Source organism: Scyliorhinus torazame, chromosome 13 (assembly GCF_047496885.1).
Source record: "Scyliorhinus torazame isolate Kashiwa2021f chromosome 13, sScyTor2.1, whole genome shotgun sequence".
NCBI classification, from domain to species: domain Eukaryota; kingdom Metazoa; phylum Chordata; class Chondrichthyes; order Carcharhiniformes; family Scyliorhinidae; genus Scyliorhinus; species Scyliorhinus torazame.
Genome location: NC_092719.1, coordinates 214390962 through 214407318, shown reverse-complemented (window position 1 = coordinate 214407318; position 16357 = coordinate 214390962). Strand labels below are relative to the sequence as shown.

Sequence of the window (16357 nt, the reverse complement as noted above, 5' to 3'; positions counted from 1 at the left end):
CAGGGCAAATTCCTTATGCCCCTCCCTAATAGCCCCGTTACCCTCTCCGGTGTGCTTTCACTGCATGGACTGCAGTGGTTCTTGAAGGTGCCCCACCACCACCACCACCACCGCCGCCGCCACCACCACCACCTCCAAAGGTCATTCAGAAAAGGCAATAAATTAGGACATTATCAGCAACACCTGCACCTGAAGAGTGATTGATTGTTTTAAAAAATGACCACTTAACCTGTTAATTTGAGTGATGTTGGGGAGAGGAGTGAAAAACTCTCCTGCTGCTCTTCGAATAGAACCATGACATTTTTTAAGGTCCACCTGAACAAGCAAACCGGGCCTGGGCTTCATGTCTTTCACGGCACCCCCAGCATTGCAGCACGCCCTCTGAACTGGGAGTTTCAGCTGAAATTATGGACGGGCTCCAGTTGAACGGTTGGAGGGAGGTTTTGTCACGCTGGTTGCAGGGGAGTGGCAGTTCAGGATTCCTCATGGTGCTGTCCGTTATTGGGGACTCGCTAGCGAGCAGAACTGGAAAATTGACAGCATTTTCGCACCTCCGCCACCCACTGTCGCCAAAACCGTTTCATGAGCAGGTTCGATTACAAATGACCCTCCAGTAGTAGCACAGAAAGCACCTGGTTATAGAACATACAGTGCAGAAGGAGGCCATTCGGCCCATCGGGTCTGCACCGACCCACTTAAGCCCTCACTTCCACCCTATCCCCGTAACCCAATAAACCCTCCTAACCTTTTTGGACACTTAAGGGCAATTTTGCATGGCCAATCCACCTAATCTGCACGTCTTTGGACTGTGGGAGGAAACCGGAGCACCCGGAGAAAACCCATGCAGCCACGGGGAGAACGTCTAGACTCCGCACAGACAGTGACCCAGCCGGGAATCGAACCTGGGACCCTGGCGCGGCGAAGCCGCTGTGCTAACCACTATGCTACCGTGCTGCCCGTGCTTATGAAAGCTATAGCTTCATAGAAGCATTTTCTTGGGGATTGGAGACTATCTGTGCATCTTTTTCATTCATTAAATTCTTTCGCCAAATTGTTCTCCTTTTTCTACAAGCATGACTTCCATTGATGACTCAGTGGTTGGGTATATGGCGATGTGGGGGGAATGTACATTTGCTCACGATGGGGAGATGTGCTGGAGCTAGAGTACAGGGAGTCCAGCAAATGTTTACCAGACTGAGGGGGCGGGGGGGTCATACAAATGCATACAATTCTAACCGAACTGGACAGGGTGGATGCAGGAAGGATGTCCAGAACCAGGGGTCACAGTCTGAGGATACGAGGTAGACCATTTAGGACAGAGATGAGGAGAAATTTCTTCACCCAGAGAGTGGTCGGCCTGTGGAATTCGTTACCACAGAAAGTAGTTGAGGCCTAAACATTGTACGTTTTCAAGATGCAGTTAGATCTAGCACTTGGGGCTAAAGGGAGCAAAGGATAGTGGAGAAAAGCAGGAACAGGTTTACAGTGTTAAATGATCATAATGAATGGCAGAGCAGGTTCTAAGGGCTAAAATGCTCCTGCTCCTTTTTCCTATGTTTCCCACTGTTGAGTATATGTTTGATTGTGGTGAAATTGTTTATTGAGGGATGCTCCATTAATTTGCTTGGTTAGAATCATAGAATTTACAGTGCGGAAGGAGGCTATTCGGCCCATTTAGTCTGCACCGGCCGTTGGAAAGAGCACCCTTCTTAAGCCCACACCTATTCCCACGAACGACTGCAGCCCCTGAACGATTGGCTTCAAAGTGTCTGGAGGTTACCAAAGTTCTTGGAAGGACTGGTTCGCAGGGACAGTGCATTCAGGTCCGTGTGGAATTTATGGATGACAGCAACCGATCCATCATTCGGAATGTGAAAGGGCCAGTTCGTGAGGGAGATGTGCTCACACTTTTGGAATCTGAGCGAGAAGCAAGAAGATTACGATAACAGACCGACAAAACTACCGCAAGTTGAAGCCGCTATCAAAACAATTGGTTATGGACATTTTCGCAGTTTTTTGACAAAATGGGACAATAAACGTTAATAATTAATTTTTTTTAAAAACTATTCCCACTAACCCCACCTAACCTTTTGGACACTAAGGGCCAATCCACCGAACCTGCACATCCTTGGACTGTGGGAGGAAACCGGAGCACTCGGAGGAAACCCACGCACACACGGGGAGAACGTGCAGACTCTGCACAGACAGTGACCCAAGCCGGGAATCAAACCCGGGTCCCTGGAGTTGTGAGGCAGCAGTGCTAACCACTGTGTCACCGTGCCGCCCTTGCCTTTATTTCATTTTCGGTTCCCGCTGTCTCGTGTTATTTCCCAGCTGAAAGGGTTAGCGAGTTTCTAGGGCTCCGTTCCGAAGTTTCCTATCTTTCTCTGAAGAAATACTGGGTGCAATGTGTCCCAAAAAGTGTCCGGTTCTGCCTGAAACCGGCATGTTTCTTTCCAGAAACACAGCCAACTTTTCTGATAAGATCTTCTGACAGCACTGTCAAAAATAAAATCAGGGGGCACGGTACACCTCCACTCTGGCAGGCGGGCCCAAGAGCCCTGACACAAATTTGCCAATCTCGGTTTTGAAATTTTCAATTGACTCCCGGCATCTCCAGCTTTTTACGGCCGAGTGTTCCAGATTTCCACTACCCTTCGGCTGCTTGCACCTTTGGTCCTGCTCGGCTTTTGGCTCGTTTTCCTCTGGCTCTTCTGCCCAATGAGCGGCGCGGTAGCACAGTGGTTGGCACTGTTGCTTCACCGCTCCAGGGTCCCAGGTTCGATTCCCCGCTGGGTCACTGTCTGTGCGGAGTCTGCACTTTCTCCCCGTGTCTGCGTGGGTTTCCTCCCGGGTGCTCCGGTTTCCTCCCACAGTCCAAAGACACGCAGGTTAGGTGGATTGACCGTGATAAATTGCCCTTCGTGTCCAAAAAGGTTGGGTGGGGTTACTGGGATGGTGGGCTTGAGTAGGGCGCTCTTCACAAGGGCCGCTGCAGGCTCGATGGGCCGAATCGCCTCCTTCTGCACTGTAAATTCTACGATTCGTCGGAAGATGTGATTCCTGACATCACCCCCGGAGCTGTCTAGCTTGAATTGTAAGATTACGTCCCCTGGTTCTGGATTCCCTCAGCACATTAGTTTCTTCAATTCTCTTAAATATCTCAATCCGAACACCCCTTAACCTTCAGTACTCGGGGGAATACGAACCTAGTCTTTAACAACTGGAACCAAAAAGATATTTTGTCTGCAGACGCCTCCTGCATGTTCCCCTCCAAGCTACACACCGCCCTGACATGGAAATATATCGCCGTTCCTTCACTGTCGCTGGTTTAAAATCCTGGAACTCCCTCTCTAACAGCACTGTGGATCTACCTACACCTCCGGGGCAACAGCGATTCAGGAAGGCGGTGCACCACCACCTTCTCGAGGGCGATTAGAGATGCGCAATGAATGTTGGCCGTGCCAGCGACTCCCACATCCCATGAAATAATTTTAGAAAAGTTAATTGGGTAATTCTTTCTTTTGCAGGTTTTTGTTGTGGCGACAGTGGGTATCACTCGTGCAGTTGTTTCCATGACAGTCAGTGCGTCCACCGTAGCTATAGTAACGGACAAGGTAAGTAGAGGAATAAGCTTTACTTTCGCTTTCATTTCCTTCTTTGGATTTCTATCTATAAAAGAAAACCAAACGCATTTCTCGGAGCTGGTTGTTGACTTGGGGACTAAAATCTTGGCATGCCCGTGCTAAATTGCCCCTGGATGGGGTTTCGGAGCTCGGGCGTAGGTGGGGTGCTCTTTGTGGTCCGGTGCAGTGGGCCGAATGCCCTCTTTCTGCACTGTTGCAATTCTGTGAATCTTTTTGATGTACCCTCAATAACGAAGCTTGGAGATTAAACTGTAAAGAAGGCTTTATTAGACTAAGAACTATGTTAGAGCTGAGACAAGTGCTGACTGCTACACAGCCCATGAGGCAGCCCTTTATGTATGGCTCACAGATGGGCGGAGCCAGAGGCGGAGTCCCCAGGGTTCCAAGCCCGGTCTTAAAGGGGACATCACCTTACATGATGATAAGGCAGTAACCGTTCATCACACTTTTTCAAAGCTGCTCTAAAAGAAAATCAATTTAGATAAAGAAATTCCAGCAAGGAATCCTACTCTCCATACACAATATCCGGAGAACGTTGGCTCTGTTTGATCAATCACTCTCCTTACACAATATCCGGAGAACAGAATACTAAGGAAGAATAATAATCTTTATTGACACAAGTAGGCTTACATTAACACTGCAATGCAGTTAATGTGAAAAGCCCCTAGTCGCCACATTCCGGCGCCTGTTCGGGCACACTGAGGGAGAATTCGGAATGTTCAAATTACCTAACAGCACGTCTTTCAGGACTTGTGGGCGGAAACCGGAGCACCCGGTGGAAACCCACGCAGACACTGGGAGAACGTGCAGACTTCACACTGACAGTGACCCAAGCCGGGAATAGAACCTGGGACCCTGGAGCTGTGAAGCCACAGTGCTAACCACTTATGCTACCATGTTGCCCACAGAATTTCTTTATCTAAATTGATTTTCTTTTAGAGCAGCATTGAAAAAGATTCATAGAATTCCAACAGTGCAGAAAGAGGCCATACGGCCCACTGCACCGGACCACAAAGAGCACCCCACCTACGTCTGAGCTCCGAAACCCCACCTAGGGGCAATTTATCATGGCCATACCAACTAACCTGCACATCTTTGGACTGTGGGAGGAAAGTGGAGCATCCGGAGGAAACCCACGCAGACACTGGGAGAACGTGCAGACTCCACACAGACAGTCACCTGAGGTCGGAATCGAACCCTGGTCCCTGAAAAATGGGGGAAAAAATGAAATGAAAATCGCTTGTTGTCACAAGTAGGCTTCAAATGAAGTTACTGTGAAAAGCCCCAAGTCGCCACATTCCGACGCATGTTCAGGGAGGCTGGTACGGGAATTGAACCGTGCAGCTGGCCTGCCTGGGTCTGCTTTCAAAGCCAGCGATTTAGCCCAGTGTGCTAAACCAGCCCCTGGCGCTGAGAGGCAGCAGTGCTTGCCACCGTGCCACTCTTTCGTTTTCAAGACACTTTTTCTCTCCAATATTTCCCCCCTCTCTCTGAAGACATTGGCATCTTCATTAGGGTCCAACAGGTGGCACTTGCTCTCTATACCAATTGCCCTTTTACTCACGTCAGCCATGATGAGGAATGCTGCTCAACTGTCTGGCAGCTGGATCCCGCTTTTCACTTTCTGCCCACATATTTGCATCACTGCGTGGCATTAGGAGCAGAGAGTGTGAGTTGGCGTTATGGATGAGCTTACAGAAGAGCTCTGAAATAGTCTATTTCCACGGTACGGGTGGCACGGGAGCACAGTGATTAGCATTGTCGTTTCACAGCTCGAAGGTCCCAGGTTTGATTCCTGGCTTGGGTTACTGTCTGTGCTGAGCCTGCACGTTCTCCTCGTGTCTGCGTGGGTTTCCTCCCACAGTCCAAAGATGTGCGGGTGGATTGGCCATGCTAAATTGCCCTTGGTGTCCAAAGGGGTTGGGTGGGGTTGCTGGGTTACGGGTATGGGGCGGAGTTGTGTGCTTGAGTGGGCAGCTCGGGGGGGGGGAGTTGTGTGCTTGAGTGGGGTGCTCTTTCCAAGGGCCGGTGCAGGCTCGATGGGCCGAATGGCCTCCTTCTGCACTGTAATTCTATGTTCTATAACCAAGAGGAACCAAAAGCGGACATCAAAGGTCCAGCAGCAGCTAAGCTGAGGCAAAGGTGGTCATGTTACGGAGGGAGGTTAGGGATTAGGAGGGGGGAGCAGGCAGCCTTGGTGGTGGAGTGGATACGGTGTTGCCAGCAGAGCTCAGATTGCCGAAGCTCTGGTAAAATCTCAGACACTGACCGGGGAGAGTGATGGAGATGGCCAATGAATAGGTTTGCGGCAGATCTGGAAGCTGTAACGGTGACTACAATTTACCTTGCGCTTTGTCAATCTACCATACCTCCAGGTTTACTCCAAGGATAATTCTCTTTCTCCCTCTTTCCCATCTGCTCCCAGCCACCCACATGCCAGTCCCCAGCCTTCTTCCCTACACATCTGCTCCCACCCACCCCCATGCCAGTCCCCAGCCTTCTTCCCTACACCTGAGGCCCTGAGTTGCAGATTTGCTTGCTCTTTCCTCCCCCTCCCCCATAGTTCTTTGTGTGTGAGTCTCGATAAGTAAGATCTGGAAAAACTGGAGCCTCCACAGCTCAGCTTACGATTCAAAATGAGGAGTAAAATATTTTGGCCAGTTTGCGCAATGAATGCCATCAGTGATTGAAACGTTTGCTATTTCTCTTTTAGATTCTTTGGGAGATTTCACGATTCTTTCTGTTGGCGACTGAGCTGAGTGTAATAATATTAGGCTTGGCATTTGGTAAGTTGTCGAGCTTCTCCATGTCTGATGCCATTGGCACCCTGTTGAGCAACACCTCCTTTTTTTAAATTCCCACCCTCGAGGGCCTCACCCCTCCCTACCTCTGTGACGTCCTCCAACCTCACAACCTTCCTCGATCTCTATGGTTCCCCAATTCCGAACTCCTGTGCAAGCCCGATTTTAATCGCTTCGCCCATTGGCGGCTCTGTTTTAGCTGCTGGGTCCTAAGCTCTGAAATTCCCTCCCTAAACCCTCATCTCTCGGCCTCCACCTTTGAGACTTGGGTGCTACGATCGTAGCACGCTGCTCCCAGCACGGAATCCTATTCTCCATTGATGTGAGGTGACCCGTGCTTCCTTGCACAACATCCGGGGAACGTTGGCTCTGTTTGGTCTATCTCATCATTGTCAGGAAATTAGAAATTGCCCTTCAGGTTGGAGGGGCGAGTACTAGGGATGCATTTCTTTATTTAAGTTGACTTCCTTTCAATGCAACATTGAAAAAATTATTAACTTTTATTTTTGAGAGATTTTTCCTCTCCGGTATTTCTCCCCTCTCTTTGCCTGAAGACATTGGCATTCTCATTTGGGTTCTGTCCCAAAGTGGCACTTGCTCTTGGTGCCCCCCTTCCACCCCTGTGACTAGGGGCACTGGCTGGCTATCTGTCTATGAAAGGAGTCACAGCAAAGCTTGATTCTGTTTTTTCACTCTCCATCCAGCTCTTTGACCAATCTGCCTTAATATTGCCATGGGTCACTCATGCCAAATTTTGCTTGGTAACACTCCTGTGAAGTGCCTTGGCATGTTCTCCTCTGTTTAAAAGCACTATGTAAATTAAAGTTGTTATTTGAGCATTGAGAAAATGTACTGTTAAGGTTAAGGTGGGAGACAATTACGTTGGAAGCAGTTCAGATAAGGTTCTCTTGGAGTCATAGAGCAAAGAAAGAGGCCCTTTGGTTCGTCGTATCTACGTCGGCCATCAAGCACCTATCTATTTTATAGCACTTGGTCCGTAGCCTTGTGTGCTTCAAGTGCTTATCTAAATGCTTCTTAAATGTTCGAGGCCTCTGCCACTATTCTTCAGGCAGCGAGTTCCAGATTCCCACCATCCTCTGGGTGAAAAGGTTTGTCCTCAAATCCCCTCTAAATCTTCACCTTTTGTGGGCTGATTCCTGGGATGAAGAGTTTGTTTTAGGAGGTGAGGTTGAGTAGGTTGGACCTATACTCTCTGGAGTTTCGAAGAATGGGAGGTGATCTTATCGAGATTTGGAGGGGGCTCGATAGGGTAGATGCTAAGGGGATGTTTCCTCTCGTGAGGATATCTAGAACTATTGGCGTAGTTTAAAAATAAAAGACCTTCCCTTGAGGAACATAGGACCTCAGGAACAAACTTAGGCCATTTGGCCCTTCGAATCTGCTAGACCATTCAGTATGATCATAGTTGATCTGGTGGTGGTCTAAGCTCCACTTTCCTCTCTGTGCTCCTCCCTTGTCTAACAAAAATCTACTTAACTCAATGACCCAGCTTCCACTATTCTCTGTGGAAGAGAATTCCACAGACTAACGATCGTCTGGAGAGAAAGAAATTCTCATCTTTGTCTTGTACTGTGTCCCCTAGTTATAGCCTTCCCCACAAGTGGAAACATCCTCCAGGTATCCCCTAAGGATCTTCTATGTTTCAATAAGATCACCTCCATCTAAGCTCCAATAGGTACAGGCCCAGCTTTCTACCTAAGATAAGCCCTTCAACCTGGGAGTGAGTGGAATGGACATTCTCTGAATTGCTTCTCGAGCAGCTATATATTATTTTCAAAAAAAGGAGTCAAAAACAATGTCCACCACTCTAGGTGTGGTGACACAGCAGCCCACTTGATTGCTTCTCCTTCCACAAACATCCGATCCCTCCACACCGACGAACAGTATCAGCCGTGTGTACTGTCATGATATCCATATTAACATATCATGGTGCAATCACACACACACACTGATGGACAGGTAGATGGACCAACCAACACACACAACATCACAGCCAATCACCAGTGAGAGCACACGCACTATAAAACAGGGAACACCACAGGTCCTGCTCATTCCAGCAGGAGATGTCTCCGAGCTCACAGCGTGCCACTCAGACATACACCATGTGCTGAGTGCCTCACTAAGATAGTGCTAGGGCTGGGTCCACAGGTTAGCTGGTGAAGTACGAACCACAGCCAGAAGTTAATAGTTATTATTGTACAGAATAATAAAACAGAGTTGTACCATCTACAACCGCGTTGGTTCGTTTGTGTATCGGAACACCCAACACGACATGATAGCAGGACTGGAAACTCGCCAGCGACTGTGAGACCTACCTGCACATCTTCAGAGATCCGCCATCCTGCGCCATGGACACCATCAGCCCGCCGCAGCCGCTCCAAATGGCTGGAAATCACGGCGTCGACTGGAAGCTGTTTAAACAGTGCTTCCAGCTCTTCCTAGAAGCCACAGACAGGGAGAATGCATCGGACACCAGGAAGATCGCCCTCCTCCTCTCCACGGCGGGGAAACACAACATCCACATCTACAACTCCCTGGCATTCGCGGAAGGCGAGGACAAGACAAAGTACAAGACGGTCCTTTTAAAATTTGCGGAACACTTCAGCGTGGAAGTTAATGGGAGCTTCGAGAGGTACCTCTTCCAGCAGCGCCTGCAGGGTAAGGATGAGCCTTTTCAATCTCATTTGACACCCCCCCCCCCCCGTATCCTCGCGCAGTCCTGCGGTTACGAGGCCACCTCCGACTCTATGATTCGAGATCAGATAGTTTTTGGGGTCACCCTACGCCAGCAGCTCCTCAAAATAAAGCGCCTCACCCTAGCCACCGCCATCGAGACCTACGTCCGCCACGAAAACGCGACCAGCCGGTACTCCCAATTCCAGGCGGCCGAATCGGCACGGCAGGGGTCCTACGAGTTCCTCCCGGCCCGCGGCCCGGACGAGGGCGACCACTTCGCGTGCTTTTACACGCCAAAAGAGGGGACGTCGATGCAGAGGGATGAGACGCGCAGGCGCACTCTACGCAGGACCGCACCGCGCATGTGCGGTGGCGCAACGAACGCCATGACGTCACGACGTGTGGCAACTGTGGATCCGCATACTTAAAGCGGCAATGTCCAGCCAAAACGCGACAATGCCTCCGCTGTGGCAGGATGGGCCACTACGCTGCCTGCTGTCGAGCAGCTCAACCTGCCAAACTCTCCGCAACTCCGCCAGCCTCGCAGGGACGTGCGGGCCATTCAGCCCCCATACACCGGGTCATACCCTGACGACGTGCAGACCGGTGATACCGACGACTGGGAACCCTTCCACGTTGCGGTAATAGACAGGAACCGGATGTCCCCAAGTAGGACCCACCAGCCGATGCCAGTGCACAGCATTAATCCGGGCGATGAATGGTGTGCCACCCTAACGGTCAACCTATCACCAATCACATTCCGCTTAGACACTGGTGCCTCCGCCAATCTCATTGCATGGTCAACCTTCTACACCTTGAAGGTCAAACCACCGATTCGGCCATCCCACTGTCAGCTGGTTGATTACAACGGTAATGTTATCCCGGCCATGGGATCCTGCCAGCTCGAGATTACACATAATGCATACACAGCCACACTGTCCGTTGAGATAGTTGGATCCTCGAAGGACTCTCTGTTAAGCGCACAGGCGTGCAAGATGATCCTCCACGTTCAGCGGATACACACTCTGTCTCTAGAAGGCACCTCCGATTTCCCGGATGCAGACTTTAGGGCACAGCTCCACTCACTCCTCGCCCACAACCAGGAGGTTTTCGAGGGCATGGGCACACTGCCCTACACTTACAGAATACGGCTCAAACCAGACACCACCCCGGTCATTCACGCACCTCGTAGAGTCCCAGCACCACTCGAGGACCACCTCAAGCAGCAGCTGCAGGACCAAGGGGTGTTTTCCCGGGTCATGGAGCCAACGGCATGGGTCAGCTCCATGGTGTGCGTAAAAAAGCCCTCTGGCGAGCTCCGGAACTGCATCGACCCGAAAGACCTGAACAATAACATCATGAGGGAACACTACCCTATACCCAAACGGGAAGAAATCACGAGCGAAATGGCCCGGGCTAAAATTTTTACCAAGCTTGATGCCTCAAAGGGTTTTTGGCAGATTCAGCTGGATCAGTCCAACAGGAAGCTGTGCACTTTCAACACTCGCTTTGGCAGATACTGCTACAATAGGATGCTGTTTGGCAACATCTCGCCATCCGAAGTGTTTCATCACATCATGAAACAGATGATGGAGGGCATCGAAGGGGTGCGCGTCTATGTTGACGACGTCATCATCTGGTCTACCACACCACAGGAGCACATCAGTCGTCTCCAGCGTGTCTTTGCACGGATACGAGATCACGGCCTGCGCCTCAACCGAGCTAAGTGTTCTTTTGGTCAAACTGAGCTAAAGTTTTTGGGGACCACATCTCCCGGTCAGGGGTGCGGCCGGATGCCGATTAAAGTGTCAGCCATCGCAGCCGGCAGACAAGAAGGCAGTGCTGCACTTTCTCGGGATGGTCAACTTCCTGGGGAAGTTTATTCCCAACCTTGCCTCGCACACTACGGCTCTTCGCCACCTGGTCAAGAAGACTACGGAATTCCAGTGGCTGCCCACACACCAGAAGGAATGGGAGGAGCTCAAGATCAAGCTCACCACCGCCCCGGTATTGACGTTCTTCGACACTACTCAGGAAACAAAGATCTCGACAGGCATTGGGGCGGTACTCCTGCAACGGGACGACACTGCATCATGGGCCCCGGTCGCCTATGCCTCGCGGGCCATGACCCCCACAGAACAGCGCTATGCGCAGATTGAAAAGGAGTGCCTGGGTTTGTTAACCGGCATCGACAAATTCCACGACTATGTGTATGGTCTTCCGCAGTTCACTGTGGAGACCGACCATCGCTCCCTGGTCGGCATCATTCAGAAGGACCTCAACGAGATGACCCCTCTCCTCCAGCGCATTTTGCTCAAGCTCCGGAGGTACGACTTCCAACTTGTCTACACCCCGGGAAAGGACCTCATCATCGCGGATGCCCTGTCCAGAGCAGTGAGCTCACCACCCGAATCAGGGGGGGGGTCGTCTGTCAGGTCGACGCACAAGTAGCCTTCACATCGGGCAATCTGCCGGCTACTGATGTACGTCTGGCCCACATTCGCCGTGAGACTGCGGCTGACCCCCTTCTACAACGTGTGATGCACCACATGATGGAATGTGGGCACTGCCCCTTGAATGGCTCAAGGGGCAGTGCCCACAATTCTACAATGTCCGGGATGACTTGGCCGTCATTGATGGTGTCCTCCTAAAGTTGGACCGGATTGTGATCCCACACAGCATGCACCGGCTTGTCCTCAAACAATTGCACGAAGGCCATCTCGGGGTTGAAAAGTGCAGGTGGAGGGCCCGAGAAGCTGTGTACTGGCCGGGCATCAGCGACGACATCGCCAACATGGTGCTCAACTGCCCCGCCTGCCAAAGGTTTCAGCCGGCGCAACCCCCTGAGACGCTTCAGCCCCATGAGTTGGTGACGTCCCCCTGGGCGAAGGTGGGTGTGGACCTCTTTCATGCGCTCGGCAGGCTTGACTAAAATTGACTATTTTTCCAATTATCCGGAGGTCATACGCCTGCATGACTTGACATCACCAGCTGTCATCAGAGCATGCAAAGAAACCTTCGCTCGCCATGGCATTCCGCTTACCGTCATGTCGGACAACGGGCCCTGTTTTGCGAGCCAAGAATGGTCTTTTGCCGCTTCTTACGGCTTCACACACGTGACGTCCAGCCCTTTGCATCCCCAGTCGAATGGCAAGGCGGAAAAGGGCGTCCATATCGTGAAGCGGCTCCTCTGCAAGGCTGCTGATGCCGGATCTGACTTCTGTTTAGCCCTGCTGGCCTATCGCTCGGCCCCACTGTCCACAGGCCTCTCGCCAGCCCAGCTGTTGATGGGTCGCACCCTCAGGACCACTGTGCCGTCCATTCATCTTCCTAAACACGACCATGCTCCAGTACTGCAAAGGATGCAACAGCAGCGTGCTCAGCAGAAGGTGGCACATGACGCTCGGGCAACTGATCTTCCTGCCCTGACGCCTGGAGACAACGTCCGCATACACCTACCAGAGGGTGGCTGGTCGGCAACCGCCGAGGTTCTCCGCCGCGTGGCTCCCCGCTTGTTCCTGGTTCACATGCCTGATGGCTCCATTCGCCGGTGTGATCGGCGGGCCCTTCGGCTGCTTCCGCGCTCGCTACGTGATCATGCACCGGTGCCACGCCCTCCTGTTGTCCCTGATGTCGACTTTGTTGAGCTTCCTGCCACTCTGCCTATTCCTCTCTCGCCCGTGGCCAGGCCCATTCCTCAGCCGGTGGATCCTGACCCACCCTCGAGGCGGTCAACCCGAATTCGTCGCCCACCTAATAGACTGGACTTGAGCCTGTTTGCACATTGGACTCACTGAATTGCTGTGCAATAATGTTAACGTGTTTCTTTCTTGTCGTTCCAGGAGTTCTCTTTCGATATTTGATGATTGCACTTGTTTTGTTTGTGGTACAACCTCGTTGCTCTGTTGCACCTGACACCTCCCTCTGTATATAGTTTAGCCTCATGTACATGTTGTAAATATTGCACACACATACTCAGCCGCACTCAGTACACACCAATCTTTATTACCATGTAGGCACATATCCTTGTGAAAAGGGGGGATGTCATGATATCCACATTAGCATATCATGGTGCAATCACACACACACTGATGGACAGGTAGATGGACCAACCAACACACACAACATCGCAGCCAATCACCAGTGAGAGCACACGCACTATAAAACAGGGAACACCACAGGTCCCGCTCATTCCAGCAGGAGATATCTCAGAGCTCACAGCGCACCACTCAGACATACACCATGTGCTGAGTGCCTCACTAAGATAGTGCTAGGGCTGGGTCCACAGGTTAGCTGGTGAAGTACGAACCACAGCCAGAAGTTAATAGTTATTATTGTGCAGAATAATAAAACAGAGTTGTACCATCTACAACCGTGTTGGTTCGTTTGTGTATCGGAACACCCAACATGACATGTACCAACTCCAAGATGCAGTGCAGTAACTCACCAAGGTTCCTTAGACAAACCTTCCAAACCCACGACCACTACCGTCCAGAAGGACAAGACCAGCAGAACCTGGGAACCCCGCCACCTGGAAGTTCCCCTCCAAGTCACTCACCACCCTGACTTGAAATTATGACGCCGTTCCTCCTTCCGGGAGGCACGGAGGGGCAGTGGTTAGCACTACTGCGTCACGACGTCGAAAAGTCGAAGACCCAGGTTCGATCCCGGGCCCGCGTCTCTGTCCGTGTGGGTTTTGCACATTCTCCCCGTGTCTGCGTGGGTCTCACCCCCACAACCCAAAGATGTGCAGGGTAGGTGGATTGGCCGCGCTAAATTGCCCCTTAATTGGAAATATTTGGTACTCAATTAAAAAAAATATATATATATCGCCGTTCCTTCACTGTCGCTGGGGCAAAATCGTGGAACACCCTCCCTAACAGCACAGTGGGTATACCTACAGCTCAACCTGGAGGAAACCCACGCAATCTGGGCCTAGGTGGGGTGCTCTTTTGGAGGGTCGGTGTTGACTCGATGGGCTGAACAGCCTCCTTCTATTCTATGATTTGGCCCCTTCATCCAAGTCATTGATCTAGCTTTGAGACTGAAATAATGTGGAACTCCCTTCTTTGAGGTTCGTTAGTGTTTGGAATTCTCTCCTCCAGAGAGCAGTGGACTCTGAGTCATTGAATTTTTAATGAGTTTTTTGATTGACAAGGGAGCTGAGGGTAATGACCCTTGTAGGGGCAGGAAGAAAGTGGAGATAAGACCACATCAGAATCAGCCGTGACCTTGCTGGATGGCAGAACAAGATTGATGGGCTGAATGGCCTACTCTGGCTCCTATTTCTTATGTTCTTAGTTCTTATGTAATAAATACACATCGTACACTGATATTAATATACTTTTTTTTCTCTTTTATTCCTGGGTTTAGGACACCTTGAAAGTAACTCTAGCATCAAGCGTGTATTGATCATAACGACCGTACTTGCTCTGGCCTACTCGATAACACAGGTCTGTCTGAATGCTCTTTTTTTTTTCAACAGCAATGCCTTATTTTTGCATTTTATCAATTACACTTTTGCCTCTTGAGGAAAGAGGTCAACTCCAGAGATTTGAGCACACAATCCAGGCTGTTACTCCCGTGCAGCACTGCGGGGGGAGCACTGCGGGGGGAGCACTGCGGGCGGAGCACTGCGGGCGGAGCACTGCGGGCGGAGCACTGCGGGGAGAGCACTGCGGGGAGAGCACTGCGGGGGGAGCACTGCGGGGGGAGCACTGCGGGGGGAGCACTGCGGGGGGAGCACTGCGGGGAGAGCACTGCGGGCAGAGCTGCACTCCCTGACTTGGCATCTTTTGGATGAAATGTAAAAAGTAACAGCCTGTGTTCAGCAAACCATAGGCACATGTTCTGGGCTTGTCCTGAGCTGGGGAGATTTGGGGTCTCCTTCTTCAGCACCATGTCAGAGATTTTACAGATGGACTTGGAGCTCTGTCCCCGAGCGGCCATATTCAGGGTGTCAGACCTGTCAAGAGTTGCAGGCGGGTTCAGGGGGCGGATGTCTGAGCCTTCTCCTCATTGATCGCTCGCAGGTGGGATTTGTTGGATTGGAGATCAGCTTCTCCACCCAGTGCCTCGGAGCGGGTGGGGGATTGTAGCCACCCGAGTTGGCCAACTCCCGATTTAAAATGGAGAACAGCAAAGGCTGAAGGGAAATTCAGCTAACACAGGCAGAAACCAGCAGGTGCAAGTTACGGTGTATTAAACTCTGCAAAAAGCCCAGACAGCATCGATACAAGCCGCCATCTGCATAATAATGTATCGGCCATCTACATACTAATAAGCAATCCCCAGGAATAATCGTAACATTTTGGACACACAAAGCTAAGCCAGACTCCCTGGCGCCAGCAGGAGCCAACACAAAAGAGGTTAACGGACACCTCGAGACCGCCCATTGATCAGGGAACCGCTCCAGTATTGGAGAAATCGAACCAAGCGATTGGAACGAAGTCCAATCACCTAGAACCAGGTACAGGGGCCGCCCCGAAAGGCGGGAAGCCCCTGGGGACTATAAAAGTTAAGCCCCAAGTTCAAATCGTTCTTCTTGACCGGGTCACTCAGCAACGCGAACCAACCCTTGACAGTGACCGGAGCAGCTGCCGCCGAGAGACCGTAAGTCTTACGTCAACGCTCGCTACGAGATAGGCGCTCCTGGCTACCAATCCGTCAGAACCCGAACGAAAGGCCATTTGTTCCCCTGACCTGGTGGGCCAGTCCGAAGCTAAGTATAGGCCTGTTAGTTGTAGAAGTAGCTTAGACGTAGAATTTGTGCATGAATAGCGATGACTGTGTATAATAAATGTGCTTTGATTTGAATCTTACTAATCGGTGTATTGAGTTATTGATCATTACTTGGACTTGAACCTCGTGGCGCTATCATAAAGATACCTGGCGACTCGAGAGCAAAGGTTATAAAACAGAGCAATTGAACCAACCAAAGTTAGCAACAGGATCTCATGCGGGTTTTTGCATCTTGAGAAAGTTAAATACATGCCAACGGGTGCAATTGAGGGGTTCTGCAAAAGGTGGTGGCCTTTTATTGTATTCTTTAAAGCGCTAATCACCGTCAGCTGTTAAGGGGGGGGTGGGGGGAGGGTTGATGCTGCTGTGTTTGGTTATGTTATAGATTGTATTTATGAAAAATTGTTGAATAAAAATATTTGAAAAAATACCAGCCTGCCCTCTCGGGTCAACATACAGGTTTCCACAGCT

General features: G+C 50.9%; 1 protein-coding gene across 1 annotated transcript in view; it reads left to right on the top strand.

Moving 5' to 3' along the window:
* tpra1 (transmembrane protein, adipocyte asscociated 1) overlaps positions 1–16357 on the top strand; it is a 101622-nt gene that overhangs the window by 62000 nt on the left and 23265 nt on the right. The window contains exons 4-6 of the mRNA XM_072473042.1: positions 3531–3617; positions 6361–6433; positions 14519–14598. Of these exons, the coding sequence (XP_072329143.1) occupies positions 3531–3617; positions 6361–6433; positions 14519–14598 (240 nt within the window). The remainder of the gene's footprint in view (positions 1–3530; positions 3618–6360; positions 6434–14518; positions 14599–16357) is intronic.